This window comes from Halyomorpha halys, unplaced genomic scaffold (assembly GCF_000696795.3).
Source record: "Halyomorpha halys isolate HHAL.00 unplaced genomic scaffold, Hhal_1.1 Scaffold151.1, whole genome shotgun sequence".
Lineage (NCBI taxonomy): Eukaryota > Metazoa > Arthropoda > Insecta > Hemiptera > Pentatomidae > Halyomorpha > Halyomorpha halys.
In genome coordinates this window covers 213,875-227,237 of record NW_027116659.1, presented here as the reverse complement: position 1 = coordinate 227,237, position 13,363 = coordinate 213,875, and the positions used below count along the sequence as shown (strand labels likewise).

The 13,363-nt window shown below is 29.6% G+C and overlaps 1 protein-coding gene across 3 annotated transcripts in view; it reads left to right on the top strand.

Annotated features, from left to right (window-relative positions):
• LOC106678641 (roundabout homolog 2) overlaps positions 1 to 13,363 on the top strand; it is a 442,829-nt gene that overhangs the window by 411,644 nt on the left and 17,822 nt on the right. For all 3 annotated transcript variants that reach the window (XM_014417285.3, XM_014417283.3, XM_014417284.3), the window contains 2 exons: positions 7,506 to 7,636; positions 11,742 to 11,839. In XM_014417285.3, the coding sequence (XP_014272771.1) occupies positions 7,506 to 7,636; positions 11,742 to 11,839 (229 nt within the window). The remainder of the gene's footprint in view (positions 1 to 7,505; positions 7,637 to 11,741; positions 11,840 to 13,363) is intronic.

The following is a 13,363-nucleotide window of genomic DNA, read 5'->3' as shown; positions in this document are numbered from 1 at the left end:
CCTTCTTATTTTTATTTGTAATAATATTTATTATTTTGTAATTATTTATGTACAATAATTTATTACATTTGATTTTAGAATAATAAATTATGTAACTAAATAAATTTGTATTTGAAAAAGATATTTTGTATGAAAGTAGTTTGTTGGAAGATAGTCCAAGTGGCGTTCAATAAAGGTATCAAGATATTAAAAGATAACTCTTTATTGTGAACAAACGTTTCGCCACACTTTGCAGGGCTTCGTCAGGGCTTTCAGATTGAAACAAAGATGACAACTCAAACAAGACACAAATATAGCAGTTCTCATCTTTGTTTCAATCTAACAGCTCTGACGATGACCCACGAATTTGGCAATGTTACTGTAAATGTTATATTAAACATTTGACACACTCTGTGGGTCATCGTCAGAGCTGTCAGATTGAAACAAAGATGACAACTGCTATATTTGTGTCTTGTTTGAGTTGTCATCTTTGTTTCAATCTGACAGCCCTGACGAAGCCCTGCAAAGTGTGGCGAAACGTTTGTTAACAATAAATAGTATCTTTAAATATCTTGATACCTTTATTGACAGCCACCCCGGACTATCTTTCTACAATCTCAATAAATTTATATTTAATTTTATTCTTTAATATAACATTTACAGTAACATTGCCAAATTCGTAGGTAAATGGATACTAGGTAAAGTGGGGACACCACTTATATGACAGGAAGGATAAGTTATAAAATAAATTTTACTTTTACAAAACAGAGTTTACCTTCCATTTTGGTCGAAGTAATTTATAAAAACTATAAAAAAATTTCGTTCTATTTAATTATGGAATTGTAAGGTTAAAAATATAACATTCATCCAACAAAAATTAACAAAATACATGATCCATGTTTTAATTATTGATTAGTCCACGATATGAGTATCTTTGGTAAATTCAGGGTGTTTTTAAATACATAATAATATGAAAATTAAATCAATTGATTAATCAATTTAATAGTGTGAGTCTCACTTATCTTCATTACATTTGATTATGGCCAAAGGATTATAATACCATAGGTCACCTAAGGTTATGCGTCAGGTCGATTAATTCAGTAATTATTCATTTAATTAATCGAATTTAATTAAGTATGGTTAAAAATAATAATAAATTGTCTCTCAAAGTTTACCAACCAGACAATTAGTTAAAGTTAAGCTCGGTTAAGATTACATAAAAAACTAGCACAATAATTAATTAAATTTGATTAAAAAAAAGTTCTGTATTATACAGGATAAACTAACGGTAATACTTATAAATAACTGATAAAACTTTCTTTTTTTTTTAATTACGTTTACAATTGTATTTACATTTAAAAAAATGTAATATTAGTTCTATTACAATGGCATGATACAGGGTAATAGAGAAACTACCGAAAGGTAACATTCCTACATTAGATGTATGGAGTCCATCGTTTTTTAAGGCGCCTCGGAGGATTTTCAAGAATAAAATAGGAAGTAAGATTAGAAAGGCTTTGGGTGGTTAGGGAATTTAGAATGGAAGTATTTATATTGATTTCGGGCTAGATCGGTTACATAGGGAACATTAAGGTCTTTATTGATGATGTTACTTGTGACAAAGCAAGGAGCATTGAGGATTTTGGGTTGTAATATTGGATAAGAGAGAAATTCGAAGGTTTAGTAGAGCCAGATTGGCCTTATTACAGTCACGTAGATCAATATTTTGTAATGGATTGGAAGTTTAGACCGTTTGTCTAGTAAGTGTTGTAATAGTCGGAATCGACTTGAAGGTTTCTTTTCTTTTCATTTTTTGTCTATGGATTCCAAGTTGGTCGTTTGTAGAGAATTAAAATTAAAAAAACTTTGATTATGGTTCATGAGTAAGGATAATTTTGAAATCTACAAATGTCTAATTAGTGTTATTTTATAGCTAAACTTCAAGAATAAATTCTTATATTTTTCAGTCCCCCAAAATCAATACTTTTTATGTAAAATAGGAGGTGGACTTAACCTAATTTGTAAAGTCGGTTTCACCACAGAAGATATGAAGTACGTCAAAGCTTAAATATTTCTTTATATCGTGACTGTCCTTAAGGATAATGTAATGAATAAAATTTAAAACTAATACTAATATTGTTATATATTGGGAAAAACGATGTAGCAATATTGCTAATGCCAAATTTTTGATCACACAAAGGATCAGATCTGTATATCGCAACCTGTCCTTAATTAGAAGGGATATACAAAAAATCCATCAAAATAACCAAGTGTAATAAAAGGGTGTGTGTATGAGCTCAAAAACATGTTTTACGAAACTGGAATAATGTATTTTAACATAATTACCTACATTCCTGGAATGTGTCATTAATATACCGGAAAGGCCATTATATATCATCAATTTTAGACATTTTTACAATTTACATAAAAAATGTCTAACGAATTAGATTAAGCTCGTCATAGCATTGAAGAATCGAGTAGTCTGTAAAATCAGTTCTTATCCTCCTTTAAATAGTTTGACAGGAATTAGATACTGAATTTTTCAAAAAATCTTCATGTACTTTAACGTACCTTTTGTTTAGTATATTTGAAACATCTGGTGCGCTGCGAACGCAGCACAACTTTTATTTCTTACCCCTACTTTTTGAGTTGAAACTTATTCTCGAACTTTTCGGAACAGATATTTCTATATTTACTGTGGAAGTACTTTATCGTACTAATTTTCAAAGCGAGCATTACAATTGACGGATTGACTAGCTCCAGTTTTCAGAAAAGGTTGTTTTGATGATATTTCTAGTAAAATTTTTAATTTTAAAATCCTCTGCAAAAGCATGGGAGAAGTATAACAATACAACACCTTACTAAAATTTACGTTTAACTATTAAACATTTACTCTGTGGTTAATTGTTATACTATCAATATCGAAGATATGGAGAATGATTTCATGGAACTTAAATGAAATAAAAAAAAAACTATTTAATAGTGACGTTGACCTTGTTAATCAAAAAGACTGATGCGACTGGTGAAACTGCGCATATCCCCGCCAGTTTAACTCATGTTAAAATAGATAATGAGGTGTAAGAGAGAGTTAAAATAGATACTTTATTTATGCTTTATTTATTATATTTTTCCAAAATATTTGGCTTTCCAATGGTAGATAATAAGTCCATACTACTACTATTATTTCATGAAATGCGTTTTCAGCTCTTATCTCCTTAAGTTATTTAATAAATAGTTTATGTTTGTCCATTTTTCACAAATAATCAAAAAATTTTATATAGTTAATTATTTCAAAATAAACCAGATTAAAAGTACTTTAAGGGAAAATTTCAATGAGGATTAGGCCTATCAGAATATTAAATTTTACATAGATTTACTAAGTACAATCAAAATCGATGCGGCCGTTCTTGTGAAAATCCTGAAAAAGTGTAAAATCAATTATTTAAAGTGGCACTTCCCGGTGAATCGATTTTAACGAAAATGTCGGTGAAACATGCCAGACACATGTCCGTTCTAAATACATTATTTCACGACCACTTTTCGTTTTTGAGCTAAGGACATGGACACGCAGACACAGCACATTTTGCTTGACTCGGTTATTTTGACTTGGGGGAACTTAGGGCGTGTATTTCCGTCTTATATTCAAATTCCAATTGTGTCGCTATATTTTATTTCTCCTTACTGTATATTTATTCCATACATAGGTAGAAAAATTATTTCATAATCACATAAATGAGAAAACAGATGTTTCCTTTTTCCATTTGTTCTTTTGATGATAGTCATAACTAGGGACAGGATTTTTATGTGCTAAAAAATCCGAAATATCTACATAAATATGTGCTAATAAATTGTTAAATATTTAAAATAATATGTATTTATAAATTTTGTATTATTCAACAATATAAATTACTAATTAATTATTAATTTTATAACTTAAAAAAAGTTACCTAAATATGTATTTATTATATATTATATGAATAATATTTTAAAGAAATTATGTTAAAATATGTACAAAAAAATGTACTTAGAGAAAACATAGCTATTCAATAACAAGACATTAATTAATAATGGTAATTAAAATAATTGATTAATAATTACTCATAATGAATAATGAACAAAGTATAAATGGAAATAAAGAATAATCCTTATTAAAAAGAAAAAGAAAAAAAAACTTTAGAAAAATATTTAAAACTTTTAAAGAAATCAATTATTCAGCAGGGCCAGTTACAAAATTATTGCAGATTAAATGCATTTTTAAATTTTCAAATAAAAATCTTTTTGCGGTTTGACCGCAGAATGGACTTGTAGCGGCTAAAAGATCTTTCAACGTTTACTGATGTTATAGGGGCATATTAAATGAAGCTATTTCCATTGCATCTGGTTCGGTATTCTGCATCACCTGGGCGGCTGTGTCATCATTTGTTATAATAAGGAAACAGACCATTGCTCTTTTCAATTGATTCTGAGAAATTCTCGATGTAATTCTGTTCGAAAATTTATTATTGCCACTGCTTTTAATTTGTGTTCAAAGATGAAGAAATAGAATTTGTGCGCTCTATTTATGATAAATGAGAAATTTCACTTTTAAGTTTCTTGCGTTATCTTGAATATTACGTTGTTGCTGCGAAATATTTATTTACAATGGAACAAATAATTTAAGCAAATATGTGATTCAGGACAAAATACCTAAAAATATGTTGGAAATAACAAATATTTCCAAAAATATGTGATTTACAACAAAATATGTGAAAATATGTAAAAAAGGCCAAATATTTAAAAATATGTGAAATAAAAATGGCTTCTTTTGGCCAGAAATATCTTGAAACATCTATAGTTAGTAAGGAATCGCAGATGTCATGGTCAGGTAAAAATATGTGAAAACATAAAAATCCTATGCCTAGTCATAAATTTTTTACTGTTGACGTAACAACCAAGAAATTTCAAAAGCATTGTTTTGTTTTTCTTAACTAATAAATATTAACTAAGTAACTAAGTTAGGGAAAGTATTAGCTTCGTGGATGATCAATAAGTTGTCCCATTTAAACGAACGATGATTAAAAATCATAGGTGCGTTGGTAAGTGAATGGGAGGTGGATGGGCGCACCACACCAGACTCTTATTCTGCATTATTGTTCATCTTACACTGCTTCCTTAACTGTTTTCCTGTTTTTGCACTTTGCTGCTTTTGTTGGTGTTTTTTTCATCTTGTCCTGTTTTAAATTGCTGTAGTCTAATTATGGCCGCAATGCCATTCCGTCACAGTTGGTTCTTGAATTCACCTTAAGTGTCTTTTTGGGACCGAGAACTGTCCTTTGTAATAGGTGCCGTTATTCTTCGACTTAATTGGATCACTAATCCAAGCTCGTTCTTCTCTTCTCAAATATTGTTGTATTCATTTTAATTTTAGCAGTATACAACAAACATTTTCTTATCTTCCTTACTATTTCTTCCTTTTTTTTGTTCATTATTCCTCATTTGATTGCTTTTTATCACATTTCTCCAAAAAAATATCCTTTTCTTTTGCAGTTTTTCATCGGGTACATAATTTAATGTAAAGTAATGTTATTTAAAAATAAGATCTAGGGAACTAGCAATTTCAGAAATAAAGTTGTTTCCGGTAAATAATTTTTTGTATAGGCAAGTAGAAGTAGAAGATAAAATTTTATAAATCCCTCTTTGAGCTAGATCGGACGATTCGTCATCAAAATATCTGTGTAAAGATGAGTAGGCAGCAAACTTTGCAGATGAAATTTGCTTCAATTCATACTAGATCTATTTTGCAGTAGTCCCCAACTTTCTTTCAGTTTTGGGCAAATTCAAACAAGCCATTTTCGAAACATAGATGTGTTAAGGAAAATATATTTAAGCTTTCATTAGCAAAAGTAACACATACTTATTATAATTTCTTATATATATTATTATTATTAATTTTTTTTAAATTATTAAAATCATCCAATAACTGTAACATTGTTAATCGTCAGGTGTATTTATTTTACGAGACTAAACCCCCACATTAGTAACTGTTAAAAGCGGATTTTTTTGGTTTTATATATATTTAATGTTTATTACTTTTTTATATATTTATTACTGTTTTTCTCAATTATTTTTATCTATTCTATTTTATATATATTACTTTTTAAATTATATATTTATTATCTGTATTTGAATGTATGCATATAGTTATATCCTTGAAGATAATTGTTGAGTTTTTTTTAAAGGTCTTCATTGAATAATACTTATGTGCGAAAACTAGATAGATTATTATGTGTGCATAGAGATATTTTATTTAAAAATTTAATTATTTATATGTTATATTTTAAGTTTATTTTAGGTTTTTTAAAGAGGGGAAGATATATTAGGATCAGAGAGAAAATATAATTAGACATATAGATAAATAATGAGGAAACACTCATTAAAAAAAAATTGTACAAAATTAATTCTTAGTGGGCCGAAATATTGGGTAAATTCGTTCAAAAAAGTCATTGAAAAGAGAAAGATAAGATATATTGAGCTACAAGACTGGAAGAAGGAGCGGGGACCCTGGAGCCACTCAGGGCTACACTAATACATAATACATAACGACTTGGTGATGTCTGTTTGGTTTCAATTATCTCTGCATGTTCTCCTCTCGAGGGTACTAAGGGCCGGAGGATGGCTCCACCTACTGCTTACATTACCATTTCCACGCCCTCTAAGCAGCCATTTCTTTATGCTCCACCACAAAGTGAACAATTTTTTAATATTCCATCGTATACATCTATAAAATTTCAACGAGGCCGTCAAAATACAACTGTAAATAAAGGAAATGTTAACCCTCGTAATTTCTGAGTTGTTTCAGTTAAAACATTAGAGATGAGATACAAAAGAAAGAATTAAAAAAATAAAAATAAATTGAGGTTATTGCATTAACTAATGTGGTTCTAAAGCAACGTTCCTACAACATTTTTTGAGAAGAAGAAAAAAATTTTAATTTTCCATTATTTCTTAATTTCCCAACAATTTTTACCTGATTTCCCATCTTTTTGAGAACTTTACCTCTCAATGGAGTGTTTATTAACTGTTTTGAATACAAACAGTCTTTTCTTGTCTTCTTTGTTCTCTTCTCCTGCACATCCTTTGCCATATCTCTCAGGACTTGCTTCACTTTACTCTAGATATCATCCATCGTTGGTACCTCTTTGTTCTTTTTGCCATAGCCACATTAATTCGTACTCCCGAAGGTTCCTTGCATTTTTTAAAATTTTAGTTGGCTGGTCTCTTTTATGCTTCTTGCCTAGGTTTTCAGCTTACAACTACCTGTACTTTATCAAAACTTAGAAGTTGTTGCTATCGCAACTTGATCCTCTCCTAGATTCTCTAATCCAGTATTTATTATATAATTTATTACTAAATTAATTCTTATATGAGAGATAACTGTCATAAAAATGGTATTTTAAAAGTAACTTTTAGAGATATAACTAATTTTTTTAGATAATAATTATTCTGTTATTTCCAAATGATCAATTTTGATTAACCTTATGTTGCAGGATGAAGGTTGTCAACGGTGGAAATCTCGAAATCAAAGAGGTGAAGCCGGAAGACGAAGGGAAGTACCAATGCGTTGCCCAGAACATCGTCGGCCTCAAGAAGACTCCAGAGGCCACATTGACAGTCCATGGTAAGTCGTCTTCTAAATCTGTAAGAGTATTGCTTATATCGATAATCGCGACCTTCTGGAATGAGATTGACTCAGAGGAATGAGAAAACTAATTAATAGCAAACTTCCTTGTTTATAAGACGAAAATACAATGTGGGTGGTTCGATCGATATTTTAATTTTGATCTTTTGATATTTTCGTCCCTAATCATATTATTAAATACAATATTAAATAGATAGTCAAAGGATTGGTATTTTGTGCCCTAAGGAGTATTTCAAATATCAAATATTTGATACCTGACTTGTTTCGCTGAGGAAGCTGCCGCCATATTCCAAGTTGACCAACTCTATGCATATTAAACAAATTACCTGTCCTATAAGGAAATGCTCCAACCAATGCGACACATGGTCCTTCCATCTTAAATCTTGAAGGCCGGCCCTGATTGGACAGCCTGCGGACCAATCACAGTTGACTTTAATTAGATCACCTTTGACCAATGGTTCTCTCTGGTTCCTGCCTTTACCCTTCACTTGGAAGTATTTTATTGTATCTCTTTGTCACAACTCTCTTATTTTTATTCCATTGTTTATTTCCATGATTCCAAACTACTGTTCATTACTCGATTTAGGCTAAAGGCCTGTATATAAATTAAGATAGATTATTATATAAACGGTATATAAATTAAGATGGAACAAATTCATTAATGGTTTCACAGCGCTTCGACCTAACAAGCCATTCTCGGCTACAAAATTTACAAGGACTCACAATTAATCTTCAACAATATATAACACAAAAATAAAGTCATCGCTTAACATTTATGGTGATATTTGGCTATCTATATGTCATACTTTCACTAAATAAATTTATTTACAATTAACAAAAAGTATTATGTAATTCTGTATTAGTATTGTCAAAATTAGTACTAAAAGAATTAATTTTGCTGACTAAAACCCTAAGTGAGTTGTAAGTCATTGATTTGTACTATGAAAAGAAATTTATAATACCAAAATAGCAATATATAGGCAATTAATGTATTGTAATAATTAGTATTAATGATTTATTAAAAAATGTTTTATGCATTAATTATATTAATAGTAAAGATCTATCTATAGCATCTCGCTAAAGAGAAAAACAAAATGATTCTTCAAAATTCATTCCATTTTCTAAAAATCTGTGAACTTTGAATTTGGCATAAATTAAATTTTTATGACCGAAACATTCAGTCGTTCATCTGTTGCTTGCCTTAGACATTTCTTTTAAAACCCCCTCAACTCCGTTTCCATAATTGTGTGTTTTTTTAACTAGTGTGTGTGTTTGTGAGGTTATTCATGAATAATATTGTAATAATTTTAATAAGATTCTTCTATTTTTTTTTTTTCAAAATCCTAGTTAGGGTTTTGATATTTGGTACGTAGAAGAATCATTCATTAAAGAAGTAAATGGTTTTACTTTTTAAAGTCCGAAATAAACACTCCATTTATTAACTAATATACAAAGGATAAAAATTTTAATTGCTTCACCGTATTAATCCATTTATTTTTAAAATAATTTTTAGTAACATATTTTTAGTTAAATCTCGTTCACGAACAACTACTTTCTGACGATCGCTGGGAAGCCGATTTTGACGAAGCGTTTATCGAGATGAGGTGATTTGTAGCTGGTGTTCCGTCATCCTCTTGCATCGACCAACGCTGCCTAAATATTTATGAGCCACATCTGTAAGGAGAGTCAGCAAATCAATGGCTCTTTTTTCCAGCAAACTAGGAGTAGAAATTGCCAAGCGTTAGCTTTTTTTTTTAAGCAAAGAACTCCAGCCAAAGAGAAACGTCACAAAATATAGAGAACAAACATGGATATTTTTTCAGATATGGTGTACTCCATAAACCAGAGTTTTGTTGGACATACTTAAAGTTTATCGGTAAACGAGATTTCACGCAGTAATATGCGATTTAGCATGGTAATATAAATTTTTTTAATTATAAAAAAAAAAATTCAGTTTACGGGGTATCGATAAAAAATCAGTATGTGTCACTTCGCCGTGGTATTGCGGGTACTGTACAGCCTCTGCTCCATGACTGCTTCAAAGTTATATCAACAGAAAATTTATATTGAGTATTGCGGATACTGTGTTACCCCTTTTCTTAAAAAAATACTCAAATATCGGAAAAATATAAATAAATAAGATATTATTTGTTAAATAAATAAAGATTATAATGAGGGAGGAGAGGGTGTGGAAAGAGAGAGGTTAATTAAATCCCTCCTTGGACGGGACCCACCGACACTTATTAGTTAATCTCTATCTATTTTAGTAACCTATGACAGAACTTCACAATTATTAATGACTAGACAAATGTTTATTGAAACCAAAGGTTCATTATCAATACCATCAATCACCCCCCACATCCTCCCTCACTGTCAAAACCCATATCAGCAATGTGCAGCTAAAGGAAATCCTCCCACCTACTTTTCGGTCTGCTCCTCGGACGTTTTACCCATTGGTTCAGCACTAATTAAATTCTTAATGATTCCTTCATTATTAAACCACAACTTTTAACAAACCACAAGCATATTTTAAACACCGTGATGTTATAAAATCAATTAACTAACCGAGTTCACGCAATTCGGCATTTCCATCTTAGAATTGTCTAGTCAATTCATTCATGTTCGGTCCAAATATCTCTTCGCAAAAATTTATTTTCAAATACTTTAAAGCGTTGTTATTTATAATTTTACATCCACAATTTTGTCCGGTTTGATAAATTCTTACTTTTTAAGTAAAACTTAGTTAGAACTAAGTTTCTGAAAAGGAGCGAACTAAGTAATTTTACAACTCCAAAATAACAAATGATACACGCCCTTATTTCCTCTTTAAATTAGTTCTTTCTAGTCATTTTATCCCTCCAAACTTATAATTCTTAACCTATTCCCTAGCATATCTATATCAGCGAAATCAGGTACTAGCTACCAGTATTGTCGTGGGTACCTAACTTTTGTTGACCTCTCAACCTCAATATCTCTTCGAAATTAAATTAGAAAAATTTGGTATGCAATTAAAAAGTTGATATAATTAAGTAAATTTGTTGAAATGCTCAAAGCCGTATTTCAAAAATTCATTACGTGAGATCCTACCGAGTATTATTACTTGTTTGCTATGCTATCATCGTACAACAATGCGATATTTTTTACAAAGTGGTTGCTATCTTATGGGAAATTCTTCTTAGATTCCTAAACTGGAGACATAAATTGAAAAATGTTCATTCATCGCAGAGAAATCTAGATTTTTGTGTGGAAAAATCAGCGTGTATTTGTTGGAAAAATTATTTTTCGACAATGGATTAAAATAGGAAGATGAAATTGGTGGCATTGAACTACATTTTCAATTAACTATCCTTCCTCAATAACTGAATTTTAGTTGTTTAACACCCTACATAAAATGAAACAATTTGCAGAAATACACAACAGTGCAGTTACGCATGCGCTCCGAAACATTACTATAACTGACCGCCATATGGAACTAGAAACTGTTCTATTGATAAAATTATCCACTAAGTAGCAGTATCAGTAGTTTTAATCCAGTATCCTCAATTTTAATGTTTAATTATGTTACGTTATATTTTACCGAGCTACACCAGGTCCATAAAAATTTATTTCGTCTCTTCCCGGCATGATGGTGTCTCTACTGAGAAATTTTCCTTCATGTAATTTTCATGGACAGGGTGACGTATAAGGAGTTTCATCCGGTCGGAAAAACCCTCGGGCTATCGTGAAAATTTAAACACTACTGACTTCCCCTGTAATAAAGTGGAGGGCTGGACTGAAGTAAATCAGAGCTGGTTCCCATATTTTATAAGATGTATTTATTAATCTTATTTTCTTTTACAAAAAGATTATTATAGTTTTCTTTTAAATTCTTCCAAAATTTGTTTATATTATAAATTTATTTTCAATAAATTTTGAACTAAGATTTAATTATTAAATATTTTTATTTCTGATTATTAATTTGTTACCATAAAACAAATGAAATGAAATAACTATGATATAATAACATAAATTTTCTATGAACTGGGGAAAGACGGACTTTATGAATTTATTTAAATCATTTCACTTTATTATATTTTTTTTCCAGTGAAACCATTTTTGCTAAAAGAGCCACATGACACCACTGTGCTCGCTGATACTAGTGTCGAGTTTGACTGTACTGCAGGAGGCGACCCAGAACCTAGGGTAAGCATTATCCCATTACTATATAAAACAAATAAATAAAAATTTATTAACAATTAATTATATTATTTAAATATAATATATTTCAGTGGTTTAAAATTCTACGATTTTTTCTTAAGTTACTCACTAAAAAATAATTATTCTTTAAAATTTATAAATTATTATTTTCTAATTGAAATCATTCAACCTGTATTCCAATATATTAAATTGTCAAGTAGAAATATTTAAACCACATATTTTCATTCTTATTTTACCATATTTATAATTAATTGTAATAAATCATACCCCATATCATTATCAATTATGCTGTCAACTAAGATATTAATGTGATAATATACTAGTGTTGTTTACTAAGTGCCTAGTAAAAGTGAAAGCACTTAAAAGGCTAACCACCTGCTACCACTTACTGCAAGTAGCGCGTTGTAAAAGTCATTCTAGTTAACTTTTTCTTAATTTTAATCTTAATTAAAATAATCTTATAAAAATCTTAAATCTTTTTACTTCGCAACTTTATTGTTTGCATAGTCATGCCCTACAATGAGAAAAACAGTGTTTTTTAAACAAATACTCTCTTCAAATAAATGCCAAAAACTACAAGTACATAGTGCAATCTCTGTAATATTTATTAGTCAGAGATTGCACTATGTACTTGTAGTTTTGCGGCAATTATTTGAAGAGAGTGTGTAAATAAAAAACTGTGTTTTTCTCATTGTAGGGTATGACTGTGCAAACAACATACATATCAAGTCAGGATTATGAATGTTATGAAATGAATGAAAGTCATTATTCATGAATGATTTTAATTATTTAAAATTAATTGAAGACAATTGAAAAATGATACTAAAGTCAAAAGTATGTAAAGTTTATTTTCTTTAACATTTAAAAGTAAATAGTCAATAAAACCTTACAAGAACTGTTTTTCAACAACTAGTTTTTCAAGAACTAATTTTCAAATCTCAAACTTTTCTATATTAATGAAGCAAGTTCATTGGAAAATATTTATTACAACACATTTTATTGAAAAATTATCTATAAATTGAATACAATTTTTTTCCAAAGCAATTTGGAATGTTAATAGTAACTAGAATTTCAAAATACTGTCTTAAAAAATTAGTTTCGTTAAGATTTTCTCAAACACCTCACATACTTGTATAGTTGTATGGAATATTTAAATGAAGAGCTGATAATCACTCTTTCCAGGAAATATATCAATTTTTGTTATGTTTTCCTCTTCTTAATAAATGCAATTAATTAATTTTTTTATCTGCTAAATTCAGTAATATTATTAACCTTCCGTCGGGCGCAATATGAATCCATACGAGTTCGGGCGCAACTCATCTGATAGATTAAGTACACAAAACATAGAATAATTGGCATCCTCATTTTATATTATGGAAATAAATCACTTTATTTATTTATGAACTACATAGTAGAATAAAATAACACGATTATCTTAACAAAAAAAAAAGTTATAATCAAATATAAAATGGACAAATAGTTTAAACGTCTCAATTTCTTCTTGACGTC